At 40.8% G+C, this 23,369-nt stretch overlaps 1 protein-coding gene across 1 annotated transcript in view; it reads left to right on the forward strand.

Annotated features, from left to right (window-relative positions):
- The window catches only part of lamc3 (laminin, gamma 3), a 243,035-nt gene that overhangs the window by 136,121 nt on the left and 83,545 nt on the right, over window positions 1–23,369 (forward strand). Inside the window, exon 12 of the mRNA XM_088356238.1 lies at window positions 14,879–14,982. Within this exon, the coding sequence (XP_088212364.1) occupies window positions 14,879–14,982 (104 nt within the window). The remainder of the gene's footprint in view (window positions 1–14,878; window positions 14,983–23,369) is intronic.

Consider the following 23,369-nt stretch of genomic DNA (forward strand, 5'->3'; position numbering starts at 1 on the left):
CACTCCGGTTTCCTCCCACATTCCAAAAACATGCGTTTCAGGTTAATTGGCCGCTCCAAATTGGCCCTAGGTGTGAATGAACGAGTCACTTGTTTGTGTGCCTTGCGACTGGCTGGCAACCAGTTCAGGGTGTCCCCTGCCCACTGCCCGAGGATGGCTGGGATGGGCTCCAGCACCCCTGCGACCCTACCGAGGATAAGCAGTGCAGATCATGGATGGATGGATATTGTTTCAGAAGTGCGTTATCAGTGTGCCCTTTGTGTTACTCCGTGCCCATGAGGTTGCTCTCGGGCTCAAAAAGGTTGAAGAACCCCTGGTGTGGACCTAGGAAGACTCCAGGCATGCACACGAGCATGCACTGTATCTAGAAAGGTTATAGTGCAAACTTAGTAAGACTACACGCATGCACACGAGCATGCACTGTATCTAGATGGGTTATGCAGTAGACCTAGTAAGACTACACGCATGCACACGAGCATGCACTGAATCTAGAGGGGTTATGGCAGGGGTCGGGAACCTATGGCTCGCGAGCCATATATGGCTCTTTCCATGAGTACCTGTGGCTCAGAGACAAATTTGATTGCATGCAAATTTTCTCCATCTCGTCCAAAACATGGACCGCTATTCCTGTTCAGATACACGCAGAGCCAAACCAAAATCAACAGTGAAGCAGTACTTCGCAGTATATATAGGGCACATTTTCCACTACAATTTACAGTCAAGGTGTCACAAAAACAAAACAAAAAAACTCGTTCTGGCTGTACAACGCTAAATAATCCGTTATATAAAACATCACTATATTATCTGTCTTCAGTGTTCAGATACCTTATGATGAATCCACAGAACAAACTGTAAATACGCCAAAACACCGGAAGAGAACTTAAAGTATTTTGATTGGCTGAGTGGGAGGGATGGGTGGAGCTATGCAAAAAGTGCAAGCACTCCCTCCCATCTCTCGCCCTACGCCGTCTGCGCCATAAATAAGCACATCAGGCTCCCTGTTTGCAGAATGTTGTGACGTTTTTACAAAATAACTGCTTGCATCTGGTTTTGAAACCAATATGTATGAAAAAAGGGTCAAAATGAGTTTAACCGATCTTAAGTAATTGCAAGAAAGAGACAGGTTTAAAGTGGTATGATTGTTGATTTTGGGACACGGGCTCTGGCATTATTCTCTTTTCATAATTTTCATCAAATCATCAAAAATAAATGTGCTGAAGACTAAGCTTTTGTCTGGGGCGCGGGTTTAGCAATTTAGTACATTTGTCTCATAATATATGGTGTGGCTCTTTCCCAAAATAAAATTGATATATTTTGCTTTTATGGCTCTTTGAGTCAAAAAGGTTCCCGACCCCTGGGTTATGGTGTAGACCTAGTAAGACTACATGCCTTCCCACGAGCGTGCACTGTATCTAGTAGGGTCACGGTGTGGACCTAGTAAGACTACACACATGCTCACGAGTATTTACTGTATCTATAATGGTTATGGTGTAAACTTAGTAAGACTACATGCATGCTCACGAGCATGCACACGACCATGCACTGTATCTAGAAAGATTATGGTGTGGACCCAGTAAGACCACACACATGCACACACACATTCACCATATCCAGAAGGGTTATGGCGTCGACTTCGTAAGACTACACGCATGCACACGAGCATGCACTGTATCTAGAAAGGTTATTGTGTAGTCCTAGTAAGACTACACGCATGCACATGAGTTTCCACTGTATCTAGTAGGGTTATAGTGTGGACGTAGTAAGACTCCACACTTGCACACGAGCATTCACTGTATCTAGAAGGGTTATGGTGTAGACTAAGTAAGACTACACGCATGCACACGAGCGTGCACTGTTTCTAGAAGTGCTTGGTTATCAGAGCTCATTGGTAGTGCGAGGCAGCGGAAGCAATCCTATTAAGAAGTTCTCTGCAGGTCTCATTAGACTCTTCGCATCGTCAAGCTTCACCTCACGCTCACCCTCAAATCCCCCTTTACCTCATTCTCCCTTACATTCCCACCTCACTACCTCCAGTGTCCATCTGTCAGACTTGCGAATGAAAAAAATAAATGAAATGGCAAATTGCCAACTGAATTACGATACAAGAAGTGTACAACTCTTGATATCTACAACATTAATTATCGAGTACTCGAGACGGTTTTTCATTAGCATCTTTTCTGCTATTTTTATTTTGTGGTAATTTCTCTGTGACAGTTGTGCTCCATTTTTCAATGTAGTAGTTAGGATTTATATTATGTTATTTTGCTCCATTGCTTTATTTTTAATAGTGGTTATCGTTATTTGCAATTTAGTAGATGATGTACTCATGGTATTTTATGTATTACATTTTGTATGTATTCTACTAAACTACTCACTTTGTAAGTAGTCACCGAATTCAAAGTAGTCAAAGAATTCATAAAATTGTGAGGCACTAAATAATACACACTGTCATCTAAAAAATATTGGTCATGTTATTTTCAGGATAGGGGTAAGTGGGTATGAACTACACATTTTTCGATGTACGAGTATTTTTAAAAATGGACATTTATGTTATTTTATGTTTCTCGCCACTAGGAGGCACTAAATAATACTGTCAATTTCAAAATACAATTTCTCGATCTACAAAAATTTTAAAAATGCACTTGTATATGTCAGTTTATATTTCTCACCACTAGGAGGCAGTAAATAATACAAACTGCCATTCAAAAAAAATATGAACTACAAATTTTTCGATGTACGAGTATTTTAAAAGATGGACATTTATATGTTAGTTTATGTTTCTCACCACTAGGAGGCAATAAATAATACTTTCTTTTTCAAAATATTAGTCATGTTTTTTAGGATAGGGGTAGAGGTGTATGAACTACAAATTCCTCGATCTACGAGAATTTTTAAAAATGCACGTTCATATATTTGTTTATGTTTCTCACCACTAGGAGGCAATAAATAATACTCACTCATTACTCAGTAACTACACCGCTTATCCTCAGTAGGGTCGCGGGGGTGCTGGAGCCCATCCCAGCAATCATTGGGCAGGGGACACCCTGAACTGGTTGCCAGCCAATCGCAGGGCACACGGGGACAGACAACTCACTCGCTTATTCTCACCTAGGGACAATTTGGACCGGCCAATTCACCTGAAATTCATGTCTTTGAGCCCGGAGGAAACCCACGCAAGCACGGGGAGAACATACAAACTCCGCACAGGAAGTCTGGAGCTGGATTTGAACCCACGCAGGAGGTTCCCAAGACATGAACTGTGCCGCACATGCGCTAACCACTGCTACAAAAAATTTTAAAATGCACTTCAAATTCTTCGATCTATGAACATTTTTAAAAATGCCAGTGTATATGTCAGTTTATGTTTCTCACCACTAGGAGGCACTAAATAATACTGTCATTTTCAAAATATTAGTCATGTTTTTTTAGGATAGGGGTAGAGGTGTACGAACTACAAAATCCTCAATCCACGAGAATTTAAAAAAATGCACGTTCAAATGTCAGTTTATGTTTCTCACCACTAGGAGGCACTAAATAATACACAATGTCTTGTTATTTTCAGGGATAAGAGGGTAAAAAGTAGTAGTATCGCCATCTGGTATTGGTATTGATGACTGCTCAGGTGTTCAGTCTCGGTATGAAAAGAGTGATCATGATTATACTTAATCAGTTGAACGTGTGCTATCTTCTTTTATTTTGTAGTAATTGTCCCAATTTCACAAACATTCAAAGGCATCATGGACAAAAGTACAACAACTCGATAATTGAAGCAAGTACACACTGGCGAGCGTGCCACTCTTGAGTGACAGCCTTCCGAAATGCGAGTCCGGTTAATACGTGGATCGGTTAAGCGGTGCCGGTGCGAAGTTCATCGCGGCGCCATCGCGGATTAAATTGAGGCTCGGGGATTTGAGCCCGGGCCAAAAGATAAGAGGGGGAGATGATTGGTTGGGATGTGTTAGCAAAAAACGCCGCTGTTTTCGTCTATTCCCATGGAGCACTCCATTTTATTAGATTATAAAAAAAAATACTCCAAACAAATACAATGAGGGAATAATGGATATCTTCGATTCTTAAATTTGACGTTAAGTTCGGAGTTTGTGTAATACCGTCATGGGAATCATGACGTAAATTCATGAATTAGTCTATTTTGTAATGAGTTTTGTCATTTGTAAATTGTTTTGTTGAGGACTTTATCGTGGATTTTGTCGAAAATGTTGCAGTATTATTTCATGTATTTTGTTGTTTGACGTGTAATGTGGATTTTGTCGAGGATTTTATCGTCAATTTGACTGCGCATTTTATTTTAGATTTTATCGTCAATTTTGACGCGGATTTTATCAACAATTTTGTCGCAGATTTTATCATAGATTTTGCAGTATTATTTTGTGTATTTTGTTGTGTACAGCATTTTGTCATGTATTCTGGATTTTTTTCGAGGATTTAACAGTCAATTTTGTCGTGGATTTGGTCGTGGATTTTGCAGTATTATTTTGTAGTGTACAGTATTTTTTGTGTATTGTTCATTTTATCGGAAATTTTGTCGTGGGTTTTGTCATAGATTTTGCAGTATTATTTTGTGTATTTTGTTGTGTACAGTATTTTGAGGTGTATTCTGGATTTTGTCGAGAATTTAACAGTCAATTTTGTTGTGGATTTTGTCATGGATTCGGTCGTGGATTTTGCAGTATTATTTTGTAGTGTACGTTTTTTTTAGTGTATTGTTGATTTTATCAGAAATTTTGTTGTGGGTTTTTTCATAGATTTTGCAGTATTATTTTGTGTATTTTGTTATGTACAGCATTTTGTCGTGTCTTGTGGATTTTGTCAAGAATTTAACAGTCAATTTTGTCGTGGATTTGGTCGTGGATTTTGCAGTATTATTTTGTGTATTTTGTTGTGTACAATATTTGGAGGTGTATTCTGGATTTTGTCGAGAATTTAACAGTCAATTTTGTTGTGGATTTTGTCATGGATTCGGTCGTGGATTTTGCAGTATTATTTTGTAGTGTATACTATTTTTTGTGTATTGTTGATTTTATCTGAAATTTTGTCGTGGGTTTTGTCATAGATTTTGCAGTATTATTTTGTGTATTTAGTTATGTTCAGCATTTTGTCGTGTCTTGTGGATTTTGTCAAGAATTTAACAGTCAATTTTGTCGTGGATTTGGTCGTGGATTTTGCAGTATTATTTTGTAGTGTACAGTATTTTTTGTGTATTGTTCATTTTATCGGAAATTTTGTCATGGGTTTTGTCATAGATTTTGCAGTATTATTTTGTGTATTTTGTTGTGTACAGTATTTTGAGGTGTATTCTGGATTTTGTCGAGAATTTAACAGTCAATTTTGTTGTGGATTTTGTCATGGATTCGGTCGTGGATTTTGCAGTATTATTTTGTAGTGTATACTATTTTTTGTGTATTGTTGATTTTATCTGCAATTTTGTCGCAGATTTTATCATAGATTTTGCAGTATTATTTTGTGTATTTTGTTGTGTACAGCATTTTGTCATGTATTCTGGATTTTTTTCGAGGATTTAACAGTCAATTTTGTCGTGGATTTGGTCGTGGATTTTGCAGTATTATTTTGTAGTGTACAGTATTTTTTGTGTATTGTTCATTTTATCGGAAATTTTGTCGTGGGTTTTGTCATAGATTTTGCAGTATTATTTTGTGTATTTTGTTGTGTACAGTATTTTGAGGTGTATTCTGGATTTTGTCGAGAATTTAACAGTCAATTTTGTTGTGGATTTTGTCATGGATTCGGTCGTGGATTTTGCAGTATTATTTTGTAGTGTACGTTTTTTTTAGTGTATTGTTGATTTTATCAGAAATTTTGTTGTGGGTTTTTTCATAGATTTTGCAGTATTATTTTGTGTATTTTGTTATGTACAGCATTTTGTCGTGTCTTGTGGATTTTGTCAAGAATTTAACAGTCAATTTTGTCGTGGATTTGGTCGTGGATTTTGCAGTATTATTTTGTGTATTTTGTTGTGTACAATATTTGGAGGTGTATTCTGGATTTTGTCGAGAATTTAACAGTCAATTTTGTTGTGGATTTTGTCATGGATTCGGTCGTGGATTTTGCAGTATTATTTTGTAGTGTATACTATTTTTTGTGTATTGTTGATTTTATCTGCAATTTTGTCGTGGGTTTTGTCATAGATTTTGCAGTATTATTTTGTGTATTTTGTTATGTTCAGCATTTTGTCGTGTCTTGTGGATTTTGTCAAGAATTTAACAGTCAATTTTGTCGTGGATTTGGTCGTGGATTTTGCAGTATTATTTTGTAGTGTACAGTATTTTTTGTGTATTGTTCATTTTATCGGAAATTTTGTCGTGGGTTTTGTCATAGATTTTACAGTATTATTTTGTGTATTTTGTTGTGTACAGTATTTTGAGGTGTATTCTGGATTTTGTCGAGAATTTAACAGTCAATTTTGTTGTGGATTTTGTCATGGATTAGGTCGTGGATTTTGCAGTATTATTTTGTAGTGTACGTTTTTTTTACTGTATTGTTGATTTTATCAGAAATTTTGTTGTGGGTTTTTTCATAGATTTTGCAGTATTATTTTGTGTATTTTGTTATGTTCAGCATTTTGTCGTGTCTTGTGGATTTTGTCAAGAATTTAACAGTCAATTTTGTCGTGGATTTGGTCGTGGATTTTGCAGTATTATTTTGTAGCGTGTGTATTTTTGATTTTATTGGGGATTTTGTCGTGGGTTTTGTCGTAGATTTTGGAGTCGATTTGTCATGTATTTTGACATGTTTTTTACTTGTATTTTGGCCTGCTTTCTGGTGTGTATTTCGTCGTGTACAGTATGTGTTCGTGTGTTTTTGTCATGTACAGTATTATGTCATGTATTTTGTTGTGTACAGGATTTTTTGTATTGTTGATTTTATCGGCAAATTTTGTCATGTATTTTTGGTTTTGTTATGCGTATTTTGGTGTGTTTTTTGGTGAGTATTTTTTTGTGTACAGTATATTGTCGTGTGTTTTTGTCATGTACAGTATTTTGTCATCTATTTTCATGGCAGTACTATTTTGTGTATTTTGTTTTGTACAGTATTTTGTCCATTCATATTCTGTAGTGGGTTTACATAATTCACCCACGGAACACTGTTGTTGAGTAGAGAGTTCCAGTGGGACAGGTTAGGAAGTTGCACTGTCCCTTCTTCCGGTTACAGAGATAGCAACGTGCTATTGTTGTCGTGCCCTGTTTTGAAGAGCTAAGCTCTCGTTTGCTCCAACATTTAACACTCCGCCTCAGACTTCCATTCTCAAACGCTTCTCATTTTATCTTTGTGAATATAAACACATGAATTCATGTTTAATCGAAACCAGTTACTCGTGTATTTTCTACGAAAAATTATTTTGAGGTCAGGGGGTCTGAGAATATCGGCTAATCTGGATACTCAAACAATTCGGATAATTTGAATCCGTATTAACCAAATTTCAATGTATGTGTCACAAACCAGAACAGGAAACAGGAAGGAGAACCCAATCGCGTAACATTACTCACAGTTTATTGGGGAGAAGAGGAATGAGCGCACCCTTGATACAGAGATCGTTGGTTGCAGAAGTATATAGAATGGAACGAGGAAGTAGTCAAAATCAAACATATCTGGGTGAGAACAAAACAGTAGCAAAACACAGGCAAAAACGGAGATTCGCTTGGCTTGGCTAAACGAGAACAAAAACACAGGCAAAAACGGGGATTCACAGGGCTTGATGTACCACAACCGAGTTGAGCAGGAGTTTCGCAGACGCTCCGACACCAGGCGACTCACAAGACAGCGTTTGAATAGTCATGGAACAATCTGTCAACGCTTTTCAGCTGGTGTCCATGGGCGGGTCCAGTTGGGCGCCGTGGCAACTGTGACAGAACCTGACGCCACACGGCATTATGCATTATTTAAACCCACGACAACCATGACGGTATGTTGGTGTTTATTGGGGTTGCTGTGGCACAAAACCTAGCAAAAACCCCTTGCAGAAACCCAGAAAAACCCTGTGTCAATTTCATTAAAATCAGTTCGCCATTTCAGAGGCCACACTAGCACGAAAATCGGGATTGATAGAAAAGTTTAGTTATAGCAGGATCGGTCCTCAATACGGACCGTCGGGTTCTATCTTCCGACAATGATCCGGGGTTTCCGGCTCAGTCTTAATGACAGGCGCTCTCTGCTCGCCACAGATTATAACGGCACAATGGGGTTCCCACCGGAGCGGCGCCCACTTTGTTCGCTTATCTCCGTCCAACCGGCACTTTCAACACGAATCCCTCCAGGACCCCAGCTTTGTAATTGTGTCCCTTTAATTAGAGGGGAGATCCTCTCTCTCATTTTCCACTAGTAAAAACATAGCGTATTACGCCTAACTTCAGGTGTGTTTGGGTTTTTCTCTGGCTTGTGTTTTACAAGGGAAGGGGGGCCAAATCACACAACTTTGAGTCAGGGGTGGCCAACTACCAGGGGCCAATCCTGGAAACTTATCCAATTTTTTTCATTCATGTTGACTATTTTGACCATTTTTTTTTATTTGTTTTTTTTTTTTGCACTATGATGACTATTTTTGCACCAAATGCATAATTGGACAAACCCTTATGATACCAACTGTATTACGATACCAAACTGTATGTAACATCCTACATGCCGACATTTCTTGTGTAAATATTGTGTAAATTATAACTATAGCCTTATCCTCCTTGTTTTATAACCTTATCTTCTCTGTTCCTTTATCTTCTTGGCTTTTTTACCTCACTGTAGATGTGTGAAACTGGAGTGTCATGCCCAATTTCGTTGTCACAATATGTTAACCCATTTTGTAACAATGACAATAAATGTATATTCTATTCTATTCTAGTCCATTCTATGTACATGTTATCTTCCTTTAGCCAGCGGTACCTCTACATACAAATGTAATTTGTTCATGGAGTAGCTTTGCGACCTGAAAAATTTGTAAGTAGAGACGCATTTTGAATGTAAACACGCTAATCCGTTCCAAGTATACTTTTTTGAACAAATCTTAAAAGGGCATCAAACATAAAATAAAAAACATGTTAAAAAAATATAAAACGAGAGTTTAGAAAAAAATAAAATAAAGGGAGTAAGAAACATATTCATTTAGCATATTCATTTAAACATTCAAAGCCCCCCCGTCATTTTGATGTGTTGAAAATTGGGCCGTATGACCTTGAGAATCTAGCGCAGCACTTTGAGAGAAAAAGAGAGAAAGAGAGAGCGAGAGATAGAGAGACAGACAGAGGGAGAGAGAGAGAGTGACATGGATAGAGAGAGAGAGACACATGGACAGAGAAAGATAGAGGGAAAAAGAGAGAGACGGAGAGGCAGACAGAGAGAGAGAGAGAGAGACGTACAACGAGAGAGAGACAGACTGACACAGAGAGTGACATGATAGAGAGTGAGAGATGGATAGAGAAAGAGAGAGATGGACAAAGAGACAGATGGATCAAGAGAGAGAGAGTGAGAGAAAGAGAGAGAGAGAGAGAGAGAGAGAGAGAGAGAGAGAGAGAGAGACAGACAGACAGAGAGAGACAGAGAGTAACATGGATAGAGAGTGTGAGAGAGAGAGAGACAGACAGAAAGACGGAGAGTGACATGGATGGAGAGAGGGAGAGAGAGAGAGAGAGAGTTGGATAGAGAGAGAGGGAGAGAGAGAGGGGGAGAGAGAGAGAGTACGCCAGAGAGAGGTACAGAGAGAGACGGAGAGTGATATTGATAGAGAGAGACATGAATAGAGAAAGAGGGAGAGATGATTGAGAGAGAGAGAGATATGGATGAAGGGAGGGAGATGGATAGAGAGAGAAAGAGGGAGAAAGAGAGAGCGAGAGATAGAGAGACAGACAGAGGGAGAGAGAGAGTGACATGGATAGAGAGAGAGAGACACATGGACAGAGAAAGATAGAGGGAAAAAGAGAGAGACGGAGAGGCAGACAGAGAGAGAGAGAGAGACGTACAACGAGAGAGAGACAGACTGACACAGAGAGTGACATGGATAGAGAGTGAGAGATGGATAGAGAAAGAGACAGATGGACAAAGAGACAGATGGATCAAGAGAGAGAGAGAGAGAGAGAAAGAGAGAGAGAGAGAGAGAGAGAGAGAGAGAGAGAGAGAGAGAGAGAGAGAGAGAGAGAGACAGACAGACAGAGAGAGACAGAGAGTAACATGGATAGAGAGTGTGAGAGAGAGAGAGACAGACAGAAAGACGGAGAGTGACATGGATGGAGAGAGGGAGAGAGAGAGAGTTGGATAGAGAGAGAGAGGGAGAGAGAGAGGGGGAGAGAGAGAGAGAGTACGCCAGAGAGAGGTACAGAGAGAGACGGAGAGTGATATTGATAGAGAGAGACATGAATAGAGAAAGAGGGAGAGATGATTGAGAGAGAGAGAGATATGGATGGAGGGAGGGAGATGGATAGAGAGAGAAAGAGGGAGAAAGAACGAGAATGAAGAACAATGACTGGAGGATACTTTTTTCAACAGGCAGTAGGAGAGAAGCCGGCCCCACCTGAACATAATGATTGACATTTTAGGCTCGATCGGCCCGAAATTCGCTCAGACTTTGGCTTAAGATCTTACCTGTGCTTTCAGTTTTTTCCTTTTTTTTTCGTGTGTGTGAGGCTTTTTATAAACACACCCGTCTAGAAGAAAATCCCACGAAAACCTCCATTTTCACAACGAGCAGTCTTGCCGATGAAAGAAACTCATCTAGCAGGCGCTCACGGGTTATTATTCGTCTTCGCTGAAGAAGCTGACGCGGCATCGGCAGCGACGGCTATAAAACACGGCAGCGGGGGTTACATGTCGGATGTGTCGCCGTGTGGCATTTACAGATCATCCGACAGAGTAACGCTCCGACGTCAGAGAACCTTGCAAGATGTCCGACTCAGCACTTTTACGTACTCTGTTTTAAAGTAATGCAGGGGTGGGCGACTTTTAGGAGTCGGAGGCCGCATCGGGTTCAAAAAACTTGAGACCTATCCAATGTTCCCTCTAATTTTCCACGTGTCTGAGCGTTCACACAAAGTCGGTGAGCAACGCTTGAAACAACAGTGAGCAACGGCAATCCCAAGTGTGGCAACTAATCCATTATCAAACATGTCCAAAACGTGACATCACGTTACATTTTGCTGAGTTTCCGGCAGTTCAAAATTATTTTTCTCTTTTGAACGAATTGACTCATGTACTATTGCAAAGGTTGTACGGCCTATGTCGTTTCTTCTTACAATTCTTTCCCAAGATTTCCATTTCTTTTTATTTCATTATATATTTTGTCACATAATATTAACATTTTTGGGGGCTTATTTCATCGGTTGCACGATACAGAACTGTATTTAATCACATTTTTTAGTGAAAGTACAATGTTGGCAACAAGATTGACTTGGTATAATTGGAAATTATTTGAATGCAACACAAACTTTTTCTTCATTTTCCGTTTTTTTCTATTTTTTTTTAATTCCTTTAAAAAACATCTCATTGTGTTTATTTTTTCCTAGCTGTTACTTTTTTCTTTTTGTTCTCTATTTACTTTTTTCCTTTGTTTCATTTTCTTTTTATCTTGATTTTTTTTCTGAATTTTTCCTTCTTTTTTCTCTTCCTTTTGTTTCTTTTTTTCTCAACTTTTGACTACTTTTTCATTTTGGTATTTTTTTCTTTTTTGTTCTATTCCCCCTTCCTTTAAGTCATTTTGTGCATAATTTTACATAATATTTGGTCATGTTGGGATTAAAGAAGCAAAAACAACCCAAAGAGCCGTTTAGGACCCGAAAGAGACGGTTCCTTTTAGTGAGCCAAGCCGAAGAAGCCGGTTCTCAAAAAACTCTACTGACTTTACTCAACTTCGTTCTACGACATTGACTTCCAAATACCGTATTTAGAACACAGCTTCAGGGGAACCCGTGTATTTTTACCTTCATGCATTGTAACTTTGACTTAATTCACTTCTTAATTAGCAATTGCTTAGAGGGAACATTGGACCTATCCCAATTTTTCATTTGTAAATATGCAGGCATCTATTTGTTATACAGTGGGAGCTCGCTACTTCGCGGTTCGACGTTCGCGGCTTCAGAGGTTCGCGGTCTGTAATGGTTATAAAAAAAAAAAAAAAAAATTTTTGAAGGGTCGTCGCTACTTCGCAGATTTTCACTTTTTGCAGGTGGTTTTGTTCCCCATTAACTGGGTCTACAAAAATAATAATTAAAAAATAAATAAATACGTTTTTTTTTTGTTTTTGTTTTCTTTTTCTTTTTTTGAAGGGGCGTCGCCGCTTTGCAGATTTTCACTTTTTGCGGGTGGTTTTGTTTCCCATTAACTGGGTCTAAAAAATAATAATTAAAAAAAGAATAATAATAGTTTTGTTTTTTTGTTTTGTTTTTTGAAGGTGCGCCGCTACTTCGCGATTTTTTTACTAATCGCGGGTGGTTTTGGTCCCCATTAACCGCAATAACAGAGGTCTTAGTGTATTTCTTCATATTCTTTTTTAAATACATTTATTTTCATCGCAGTGGTTTTGAAATACTAAATTAAAGCAAAATCATATAGTAGGTCCAAGTTTTAAGCACATTTCATATTTAGTTTTACTGTATGAAAGTGTTTTGTAGTATTTTTTGGGTTACTGCAGTGGTATTTTTGTAATATTCCTGCAGTGGTGTTTTTGTAGTATTTCTGGAGTATTTCCATAATATTTCTGTTGTGTTCGTGTAATATTACTCTAGTATTTCTGTGGAACTCATTTTGTATAATTGCCAGAGTAGTGTTTTTGTAGTATTTCCATACTCATATATTTGCAGTGTTTTTATAGTAGAATTGGTCGCATATTTGTAGTTTTTTTTGTACAATATTATTACCGCAGTGGTAATTTTGTAGTATTACTGCAGTACTAATTTTGTAGTATTACTGCAGTACTAATTTTGTAGTATTTCTGCAGTAGTATTTTGGGAGAATTTCTTTTGTGTTTTTGTAATTTTACTGTTGTATTTTTGTAGTATTGCCAAAGTAGTATTTTTGTAGTATTTCCATAGTCATATTTTTGTAGTGTTTTGTAGTAGAATTGGTAGCAGATCTGTAGTTTTTGTATAATATTATTTACCCAGTGGTAATTTTGTAGTATTACTGCAGTGCTAATTTTGTAATATTTCTGCAGTAGTATTTTTGGAGTATTTCTGTTGTGTTTTTGTAATTTTACTGTAGTATTTTTGTAGTATTGCCGAAGTAGTATTTTTGTATTATTTCCATAGTCATATTTTTGTAGTGTTTCGTAGTAGAATTGGTAGCAGATCTGTAGTTTTTGTATAATATTATTACCGCAGTGGTAATTTTGTAGTATTACTGCAGTGCTAATTTTGTAATATTTTTGCAGTAGTATTTTTGGAGTATTTCTGTTGTATTTTTGTAGTATTACGTTAGCATTTCTGTAGTGTAATTTTATCATATTTCCATGGTGGTATTTTTGTTGTATATACATTATAGTATTTTTGTAGTGTTTGCATAATAGAAATTTGTAGTATGTCTGTAGTATTTTTGTCGTATTTTTGCTTTACGGTCTTAGTGCAAAGGTATTTTTGTTGTATGTCTGCAGTGGTTTGTTTCTAGTGTTTATGCAATGGTATTTTTGTATTGTTTCTGTAGTTTTTTTGGAGTATTTCTGTAGTAGTTTTTGTAGTATTGCTGTTGTAATAATTATTTAGTAGTATTTTTGTATTCCAGTATTATGGCAAAAGTATTTTGTGGTATTTCTGCAGTGTTTGGTTTTTAGTGTTTCTGCGATGGTATTTTTGTAGTGTTTATTTATTATTTCTGCAATGTTTTGGAAGTAGTTCCATCGTAGTATTTTTGTAGTATTTCTGTTGTAATCATTCTGTAGTAGTAGTATTGTATTACAGTATTACTGCAGTAATATTTTTGTGGTATTTCTGCAGCAGTTTGTTTTTAGTATTTCGGCAGTGGTATTTTTGTAGTGTTTCTGTAGTATTTCTGCAATATTTTGGGAGTATTTCCATAGTAGTGTTATTGGAGTATTTCTTTTGTTATAATTCAGCAGTAGTATTTTTGAATTATAGTATTCATTTAGTAGTCTTTTTTTTCTATAGTATGTTTTTTGGGGGGAAAAAAATAATATTAGGTCCCTGTTTTCAAGCACTAAATTTGATATTAAGATTTGGAGCGATTATGCAGTATTTCTTGTAGTACGTTTTTCTGTCGTAGTGTTTTTGTTGTTGAATCAGAAATGGACATTAGGGATAATGTTACACTCTGAATAATAAACCAAAAACTTTTTTTGTTAGTGCTACTTCTCATCTCATCTCATCTCATCAGCTGCACCGCTTATCCTCAGTAGGGTCGCGGGGGTGCTGGAGCCCATCCCAGGTATCATCAGGCAGTGGGCAGGGGACACCCTGAACTGGTTGCCGGCCAATCGCAGGGCACACGGGGACAGACAACTCACTCGCTCAGTCACACCTAGGGACAATTTGGACCGGCCAATTCACCTGAAATGCATGTCTTTGGATTGTGGGAGGAAACCGGAGTGCCCGGAGGAAACCCACGCAAGCACGGGGAGAACATACAAACTCCGCACAGTAAGGTCGGGAGCTGGATTTGAACCCACGCAGGAGGTTCCCACGACCTCAGAACTGTGCCGCACACGCGCTAACCACTGCGCCGCCGTGCTGCCCTAGTGCTACTTCATTTCGATATTTTCGTTTGGCGGGGCGGATAAAAAACCCTGCAGGGCTGCACGTGGCCTGCGGGTGGCGATCATGCAATCATCCCCAAACGCGGAGATTAGCGGCGCGGTGCGGCTAAAACGCAATGGTAAATCTGTGGCAAACTAAAATGATGTGTTTCCGTGTCGCGGCAGGCTTGATGAAAGGCAGATGACACCGAAACTTTCCGCCTTGGAGTTTCGCAGGTTCCTTCACGACGTGACGGCGTTACGCATCAGCAACGCCGGAGGACTCAACTGTAAGTAGTTTTTTTTTAAATAAATACTTATTGAACAAACGCAGGGGAAATACCATACAATGATCTTACCCTGTGTAAACAGTATATTCAAACTGTACAACAAACATTGTTGGGATAACACCATTCGAGCAACGGGGTCATTCAACTCATGGCTTCTTCCGCAGTTACATTGCCATTTTCGTTACTGACGATCAAAAAGGGTTCTTTACTTTGAATAAAGCGGTTTTCCGCTCTCTTTCGAGTCTGTTACGTCACGTCTTTTGGGATCATGTCACCATTTTAAATAGCGACTCCCATACAGAAGGATAGCGATTAGGAATATAGTATTTACCAATGTGCCGAAAGAAAAGGCGAATGGGGGCTGGTGCGGCAACCCACTCATATACACCGCTGAAGATTCCTTTATCTTATCTCATTATCTGCACCGCTTATCCTCAGTAGGGTCGCGGGTGGGCTGGAGCCCATCCCTGCATTCATCGGGCAGTGGGCAGGGGACACCCTGAACTGGTTGCCAGCCAATCGCAGGGCACACAGGGACAGACAACTCGCTCGCTCATTCACACCTAGGGACAATTTTGACCGGCCAATCAACCTGACATGCATGTTTTTGGAATGTGGGAGGAAACCGGAGTGCCGGGAGGAAACCCATGCAAGCACGGGGAGAACATGCAAACTCCGCACAGTAAGTCCGGTAGCTGGATATGAATCCACACAGGAGGTTCCTTAGACCTTAGAACTGTGCCGCAGACGCGCTAACCACTGTGCCGCTGTGCTGCCAGATTCTTTTAAATGGAAGCTATTTAAATAATCAATGTTCACTGTTGAGACACTATATGATGAAACCCCAAAGAACAAACTGTAAATAACACAAAACACCAGGAAGGCACACAGGAAAGTTTGATCGGGTGAGCTGTAGTGATGGACGGACCAATGCACAGTGCTCAAGTATTCTGTCCGTCTCTCGCCCAGTGCTGTCTGCACCGAAGGAAAAGAACTTTGCTTGCACCTTGTTTTGGAACAATTATTCAGGACAGAAATGACAGTCAAATTAGCTTTAAAACTCCTAAATAACTGTGGGAGAGAGAGAAAAATTTTAAGTGGTGCGGTATATTGATATGGGCCGCAGGCTCTGACATTATTGTGTCAAGAACCGGAACAGGATCAGGACCCAAACGTGTGACGTTTCTCACACAAGCCTTTTATTTTACTGGAAATGAGTCTTGCACGTTGGGCAGCAGTCTGGCGTGAAATGATAGGAAGCCAGAGGCCGACGACATCGATACCAATTGCCCGAGTAGATATCGGACAGATGGGGTCAATACCAGACAGGACAGGAAACACAGGATTGATAATGAAACAGGATATCGAAATTAAACAGGACAAACAAGACGGGAATGAAAACTGGAGAGAATAATAACCGCGACAAAAATAGACGGGAACAAAACTGGAAACCGATATGAATCCAGATAAAAATAAACGGGAACAATACCGGACAGGAAATACCACCAGGCAACAGGACCGAGTCATTACCCACGTCTTGCGGGGCAGAGGTTCGTTGGCGGACTGACAAAGGAAGAGTGAGAGCACTAAGCTTAAATAGACGGAAAGCAAATCTGTCAATGAGCCGCAGCTGGCGCCACATGGGCGGGGCCAATTGGGCGCCATGGCAACCGTGACATATTGTTATTTCATAGATTGGATCAAATCATGAAATGATAAAAATCATTGAAATTAAATGCGCTGAAGAATAAGGTTTTGTCTGGAGAGGGAGTTCAGGGCTTTTGTCGAATTGTGTCTTAAAATCTACGGTGTGGCTCGTTCCCCTCCCTAAAGGTACTTGATTCACTTTTATGGCTCTTTAAGTCAAAAAGGTTCCCGACCCCTGTTTTAATCCCTATACTACCAATCATTGTCACGGTTGCCCATGGCGCCCAATTGGCCCCGCCCGTTTGGCGCCAGCTGCGGCTCGTTGACTGATTGACTTCCCTCCTATTTAAGCTCAGTGCTCTCACTCACCCTTTGTCAGTCCGTCAACGAACCTCTGTACCCGCAAGACATGGGTTTTTACTCTGTCCGGTTTCCTGCTTGTGTTTCCTGTCCGGTATCGTTCCCGTCTATTTTGTCCTGTTTAATATCGAGCTCCAGTTTCGTTGCCGGCTATTTTGTTCTGTTTGATATCGATCTCCAGCGTCTGGTAGTGTTCCCGTCTAGTTTGTACTGTTTAATTTTGATCTCCAGGATCTGGTATCTTTGCCGTCTATCTTGTCCTACTTGTTATCAGACTCCAGTCTCCAGTGCCTGATATCAATCTTGTCTGTCCTGTCCCCATCTGTCCGATATCTGCTCGTTTATCTGGTATCAATCTTGTCGGCCTCTGGCTTCCTGTCAATCCACGCCAGAATGCTGTTTTACGTCTTCCGCCCAACGATCGCCGAATCCCTGGCGTTTGGGTTAACGTGCATGACTGCCCCATTTCCCGTAAAATAAAGCTTGTGTGACAAATGTCACGCATCTGGGTCCTCTTCCAGTTCCGGTTCGTGACAATCATTATGTAACGTTATTCACCGAATAACTTAAAAAGGGGGAAAAATACAAAAAAATGACAAAAATGTAAAAAAACAAAAGCAAAGAAAGGGAAAATACAAAAAGTGATGATAAAAAAGGAAAAAAACTAACTGAGACAGAGCTAAGAGACCTTATTATAGCCGAACGATTGGGCAGGGTCAATCCACTCACCAAGCCAAAGTTATAAAAAAAAAGCAGTACATTTAAAATGGAGTGGCTGCCAGAGTATGTCTAAATAGAAAACCAAGCGTAGATATAGAAAATCGTAATTTTTTGGGGACATATTGTCATGATTACTGATGCGAGGCACCTGTGCCTGTTCCTTTGGGGCCAACAGCCCTGGTCGCTGATTGGCTCCCTGCCACTTTTTAAACCCCCCGGCTTCCTATTACCAGCGTCAGACCGTTCTGCGAACCTATGCTCTCAGCTAGGCAAGCTTTTGTACTCTCCGACATTATCCTGCCTGACTCCTGTTGCTGACCTTTGTCTGGACCCGTTTCTGCTTTTGCTCCTCCGTCCCGGCCATCGACCTGTTTTGCCCTGTTTCCTGCCTGATACCTGTTGCCGACCTCTTATCTGGACCCGTTTCTGATTTGCTCTCCTGTCCTGGCCATCAGCCTGTTTTCTCGCTGTCAACGACTATCCTCGCTCGACACGGAAGTGCCACTTCCGCGTTCCTGCTCTCTACTACCCGTGACCGACGATCATCAGATCGTGGAAGCAAGCACTGCTCTTTTTCTCAATAAAACTGAGTAAAACGAACGCTATTGGGTCCTGTCTCTGTTCCTGGCTTGTGACACATATTTTAAATTGCAGGTCATCGGCGTTGTCTCGTGGGCCGGACTCCATTCAATGGCTGCCCTGATCAGCCCACACGCCCTATGGTTGAAACCTTGGCAAAAAATCGTATCGCCTGATTTCCAGGTCTCTTTTAGCCGTTAAGTTTACTTTGAAAAGAAAAAGTTCATGGAAGTAACCCATATACGAAAGCTGGGAAATATGACTCCGGCTCGTTGCTCGACAGCAGGAAATAATACACAGTTGAGCCTTTTTCTTATTCCAGGACATTTCCTGGTGGAGGTGTCTGTCAGATGTTCATCAATAATTGGAATGCTGCAGAAAGGATTTGAACATAAAATGTTAAAAGCGGCACACAACCAGATTTACCCGGGGCGATAAAAAAAAGAGGGCGTTTATTCCCGAGTGTTGCTCAGTCGTTTTTGAAATGGTTAGCGTAGTTTCGTTTTTCACCGGATTTGACGGCATTACGGAACGGGGAATATTTGTGTGCCGTACTGCACAAAATGGACGGGCATGGGAACTACATGACGAGCTTGCTATGTTAAACAATAATGTATCATTTGTAAACGGTGTATACTAAAATGCTAAGCTAGCGTCCAGGTTTTCGTTTCCTGAGGGTGTTGCCTCTACCAAGATGGCCGACACATTCAGTCCTTCAATCATTTGCCTAATTGCTGCAGACTCGATGCTTAATATAGGTTCCGGTATTTTTTGAATGAAGTTCCTCGCGAAAGGTAGAAAACGAAAAACAAAAAAAACAGTCCTGACAAAACTCATGGCTGGTAAAAATCAAAGGCCAGAGTTATCAAAGACAGAAATGAAGGGGTCAAGACCAAAACACAGGCAGGAACATGAAAATGGCAACTAATGATCTGACAGCTTCTGCTGTTGACACAGTCCTTATAACCCCCTTTTCGGACTAAAGTCAGGTGCAGGTAATGATGATCGGGTGTCCACTCTGGGATCGATACCAGACAGGACGGGACAGACAGGATTGATAATGAAACAGGATATTGGAATAAAACAGGACAAACTAGACAGGAATGAAAACTGGAGAGTCAAGTCAGGTCAAGTCACATTTATTTATATAGCCCTTAATCACAAAAATGTCTCAAAGGACTGCACAGGATTACAACTCAGATAACACTTTCTGTGTCAGAAACAGAACAGAGATAGGACCCACTTGCATTGCCTTTCTCACAGGTTTTATTGGAAGAAAGAGAAAGGGTTGCGCCCATGATGCGGTGGTTGCTGGACGCGGGAAGCAGGTTGCTCTGAACGCAAAAGTGGATCTTCCGTGACGAGCGATGGCGGTGTCGGGGACGGGAAAACGGGTCATAAGCCAGGACAGGGGAGCAAAAACGTGGTCTGGGTCGGAAACGAGTCGTAAGCCAGGAAAGGAGAGTAGACGTGGTCTGGGACAAAAAGAGGTCGAAAGCCAGGACGGAAGGGTAGATGTGGTCAGGATCAAAAATGGGTCGAAGCCAGGGGACAGACAGGAGCAAAAAACAGGTAGGATTCAGGGTCGAAAAAGGCTTGCCAAGAGTTAACTGAGGTTTGCAGACGGACTGACCAAAAAAGGACAAATAGGAGTGGGTTTAAATAGGGACAGAGAGCCAATCAGAGTCCGAGGCAGTTGACGCCAAAGGAGCGGGCACAGGTGATGCATATCGGTAATCATGACATTCTGGAGGACGGTGGCATGCTGGATCCTAAAACCTCCACTATAAATCCTTCTGCATTATATTGTCTTCTCGTGGTCAGAGTGCATGTGCAACACAATGACCTGATATGAATGTTTCCCCTACCAACATGGCCACTACTCAATGGTTTGGACGGATATTCTATTGAATTAAAACCGGAGTTGTTTCCTATGACACACTTGTAAGCGCTTGAGGTCCCTTAAACAAGGACAAACAGGCTCGGAGACAGCTTTTTTCCCAGGGCCATCACCCCCCTAAACGAGCACTCAAAACTGAGAAAGCATATATCTTGGGACTTATTATTTATTTATTTTTGCTGCTTGATATTATTGCACAAAACTGTAACTTGTTTGCTTATTTTCTGTTGCTGCTAAGTATTGTGGTACTTATTTTCATTGCATATGAGTTACGACGAGCTATTGTTATTCATTGCACTATTATTGTTATAACTTGGGGCAATCTCCAAGCACTACATTGTAAATATTTTTGCCTATCGTTTGGAAAACCAATACTAGGTCATTAATGCAAAAGTGTTCATAATACACAGCGACACGAAATGATTTTTTAGTTTTGGAGTTGTGCACTAGCTTTAAGAAGAAGCACAGAGCAACTTTTTGCAAGCCTTTGGAAAAACATGGAGTCGTGTTTGAGACTACTATGATGTTAATGATGATTTTATTTAAGCAGTATGAAAGCAGTTTTATGACTACTGATCCGTGAGCCATGATCCTGGCAGTCTTTTATCCTTTATCCTCCAATGGTTCCACTTGTACCTCACTGGCCGCACTCAATTCATTCAACTCAAGTCCTTTTCCTCTTACCCCTCTCCAGTCACTACAGGTGTACCCCAGGGCTATGTCCTGGGACCTCTCCTTTTTTTAACCTACTCAATCCCCCTAGGCCGTACACCCCGGAAAGTCCATATTCCCTTCCAGTGCTTCGCAGATGACACACACACCTTTCCTGCAAACCCAACTTCTCCTTTAAGTCTTTGATCAGGTCACTTTGCACTGTAATGTGTTCTCCCATCTTGTCCATGCAGCCTGCAAAAAAAATTCAAAAAAAATATAGAGAGAATTTATAGGAGTGGATTTTTTTCCTTCCCATTAAAAGTGACTGGACACGAATATTGAGATAAGGGCATAGGCAAACCTCGTTGGCTATTTCGCCATTATCGTTAATTCTGTCGGAGTTCTTCTTTTTATCCTCATCCTCCAAGTACTGTACCTCTGACCGGGGCGTGACGTCGGTCCTGCCTGAGACAGATAAAAAGCAAAATGAGGGCAAAATGGCAGCGTAATGAGGGCGACGTAAGCGCAAAAGGCGTAACGTGACCACTCCTAACAAGTGACCGCGGCCAGCGTTCCGTCCGTTAAAATGAAAGATGCCTCATTTGCGGCACGGCGAAATAATAAGACGGGGAACTGCCTGTTCTCTTCAGCAGTTCTCCACTTGCCTTTAACCGGCAGATTTTTTTCCCACATCGCTCCTATCTGCTTTTATCTTATCTTTCGAAAAGCTGTTCGGCCCACGGAATACATTATGTAAAAGGAAAGGGGATTGGTGATTTTACGCTCCTTACCGCAGTTTTTTGTTAGTGTGTAATTCAGTTACTCCCCCAGATTACTGACACCAAAAATGTGCAAGTTACTCTGAAAGTAACCAGTTACAAATTACAGTATACAGTATATTTGCATAGAAGCTGACCTCATAAGACTGCTTTAAAATAGCCACATAGATAAAGTAATAGAAGAAAACGACGTGTACACTGACCTGTGGAAGTAGTTAACCCTTGATATACCTTGGCTTGTGCCTTAATACTGTACTACGTAACATTACATCCGCTCTTTACTTGGCCTAACCTACACCCCCCTCCAATGGTTCCACTCATACCTCACCGGCCGCACTCAATTCATTAAAGTCAAGTCCTTCTCTTCTTACCCCTTACCACAGGTGTACCCCAGGGCTATGTCCTGGGGCCACTCCTTTTTATAACGTACCTACTCTCCCTAAGCCATATGCCCCGGAAATTTAATATTTCCTTCCACTGCTTTGCAGATGACACCCAACTTTCCTGGAAACCCAAGTCCACACTACCACCACCCACCCTCAATTCCAACCTTTCTGAAATAAAATCAAGGTTCTCCCACCGTCAACTTCCTAAAACTAAACAGCAATAAAAATGAACTGCACTCATCGGCCCCAAATCCGGCCTCTCTAGAGTTGACTCCTGCTCTCTTTCCATTGACAATTCCTAAATTCTTCCTTCCCCTCTGGTGAAGAGTCTGGGTGTCTGACAGTACATTTTCTTCTAACTCTCATATAAATAACATCACCCGGTCATCTTACTTTCACCTGCCTCCATCAACACTCATCGCCCCTCCCTGACCCCCCCACACCACCACCATCCTCGTCCATAGCCTTTTCACCCTCACGCCTCGATTACTGCAATTCCCTCCTCTACAGTTTAGCTCAAAAGTCCTTCCACAAACTTCAGCTGGTCCATAACTCTGCTGCACCCATCATCACCAAAACACGTTCTCGCCATCACATCACCCCTGCCCTTCAGCAACTCCACTGGCTCCCAATCAACCATAAAATCAACTACAAAATCTTCTTCTACACCTACACGGCCATTCATAACCTTGCCCCTCTTTACTTCTCCGACTTCCTTCATACTACCACGCCATCCCGCACCTTTAGATGATCCTCCTCCCTTCATCTCAGTACATCTGCTGCCTGTCTCAGCTCCATGGGAAGAGCTTTCAGCCGCTCTGCCCCCCAGCTTTGGAACTCATTGCCGCCTGAACTGCGGAATTCCGACCACCCTGTCCACCTTCAAATCCAAAATCAAAACCCTTGTCTACCTCACATAGCGCCCCCTTTATAACAATAATTTGTTTTTATTTGCTATTTATTACTTGTTATTATTTGTTTTATATTGTTGTTCGGTATTCTGTGTACAGTGACCTTGCGTGTCCTGAAAGGCGCTTTGAAGTAGAATATATCATTATTATTATCCATATCCATCCATCCATTATCCCTACCGCTTATCCTCAGTGGGGTTGCGGGGTGCTGGAGTCCATCCCAGCTATCTTCGGGCAGTGGGCAGGGGACACCCTGAACTGGTTCCCAGCCAATCGCAGAGCACACAAAGACCAACAATTCACTCACTCATTCACACCTAGGGACAATTTGGACCGGCCAATTAACCTGACATGCCTGTTTTTGGAATGTGGGAGGAAACCGGAGTGTCTGGAGGAAACATGCAAACTCCGCACAGGAAGGTCTGTAGCTGTATTTGAACCCATGACCTCA

This window comes from Urocampus carinirostris, chromosome 16 (assembly GCF_059441175.1).
Source record: "Urocampus carinirostris isolate Australia breed hairy pipefish chromosome 16, RoL_Ucar_1.0, whole genome shotgun sequence".
Classification (NCBI taxonomy): Eukaryota; Metazoa; Chordata; class Actinopteri; order Syngnathiformes; family Syngnathidae; genus Urocampus; species Urocampus carinirostris.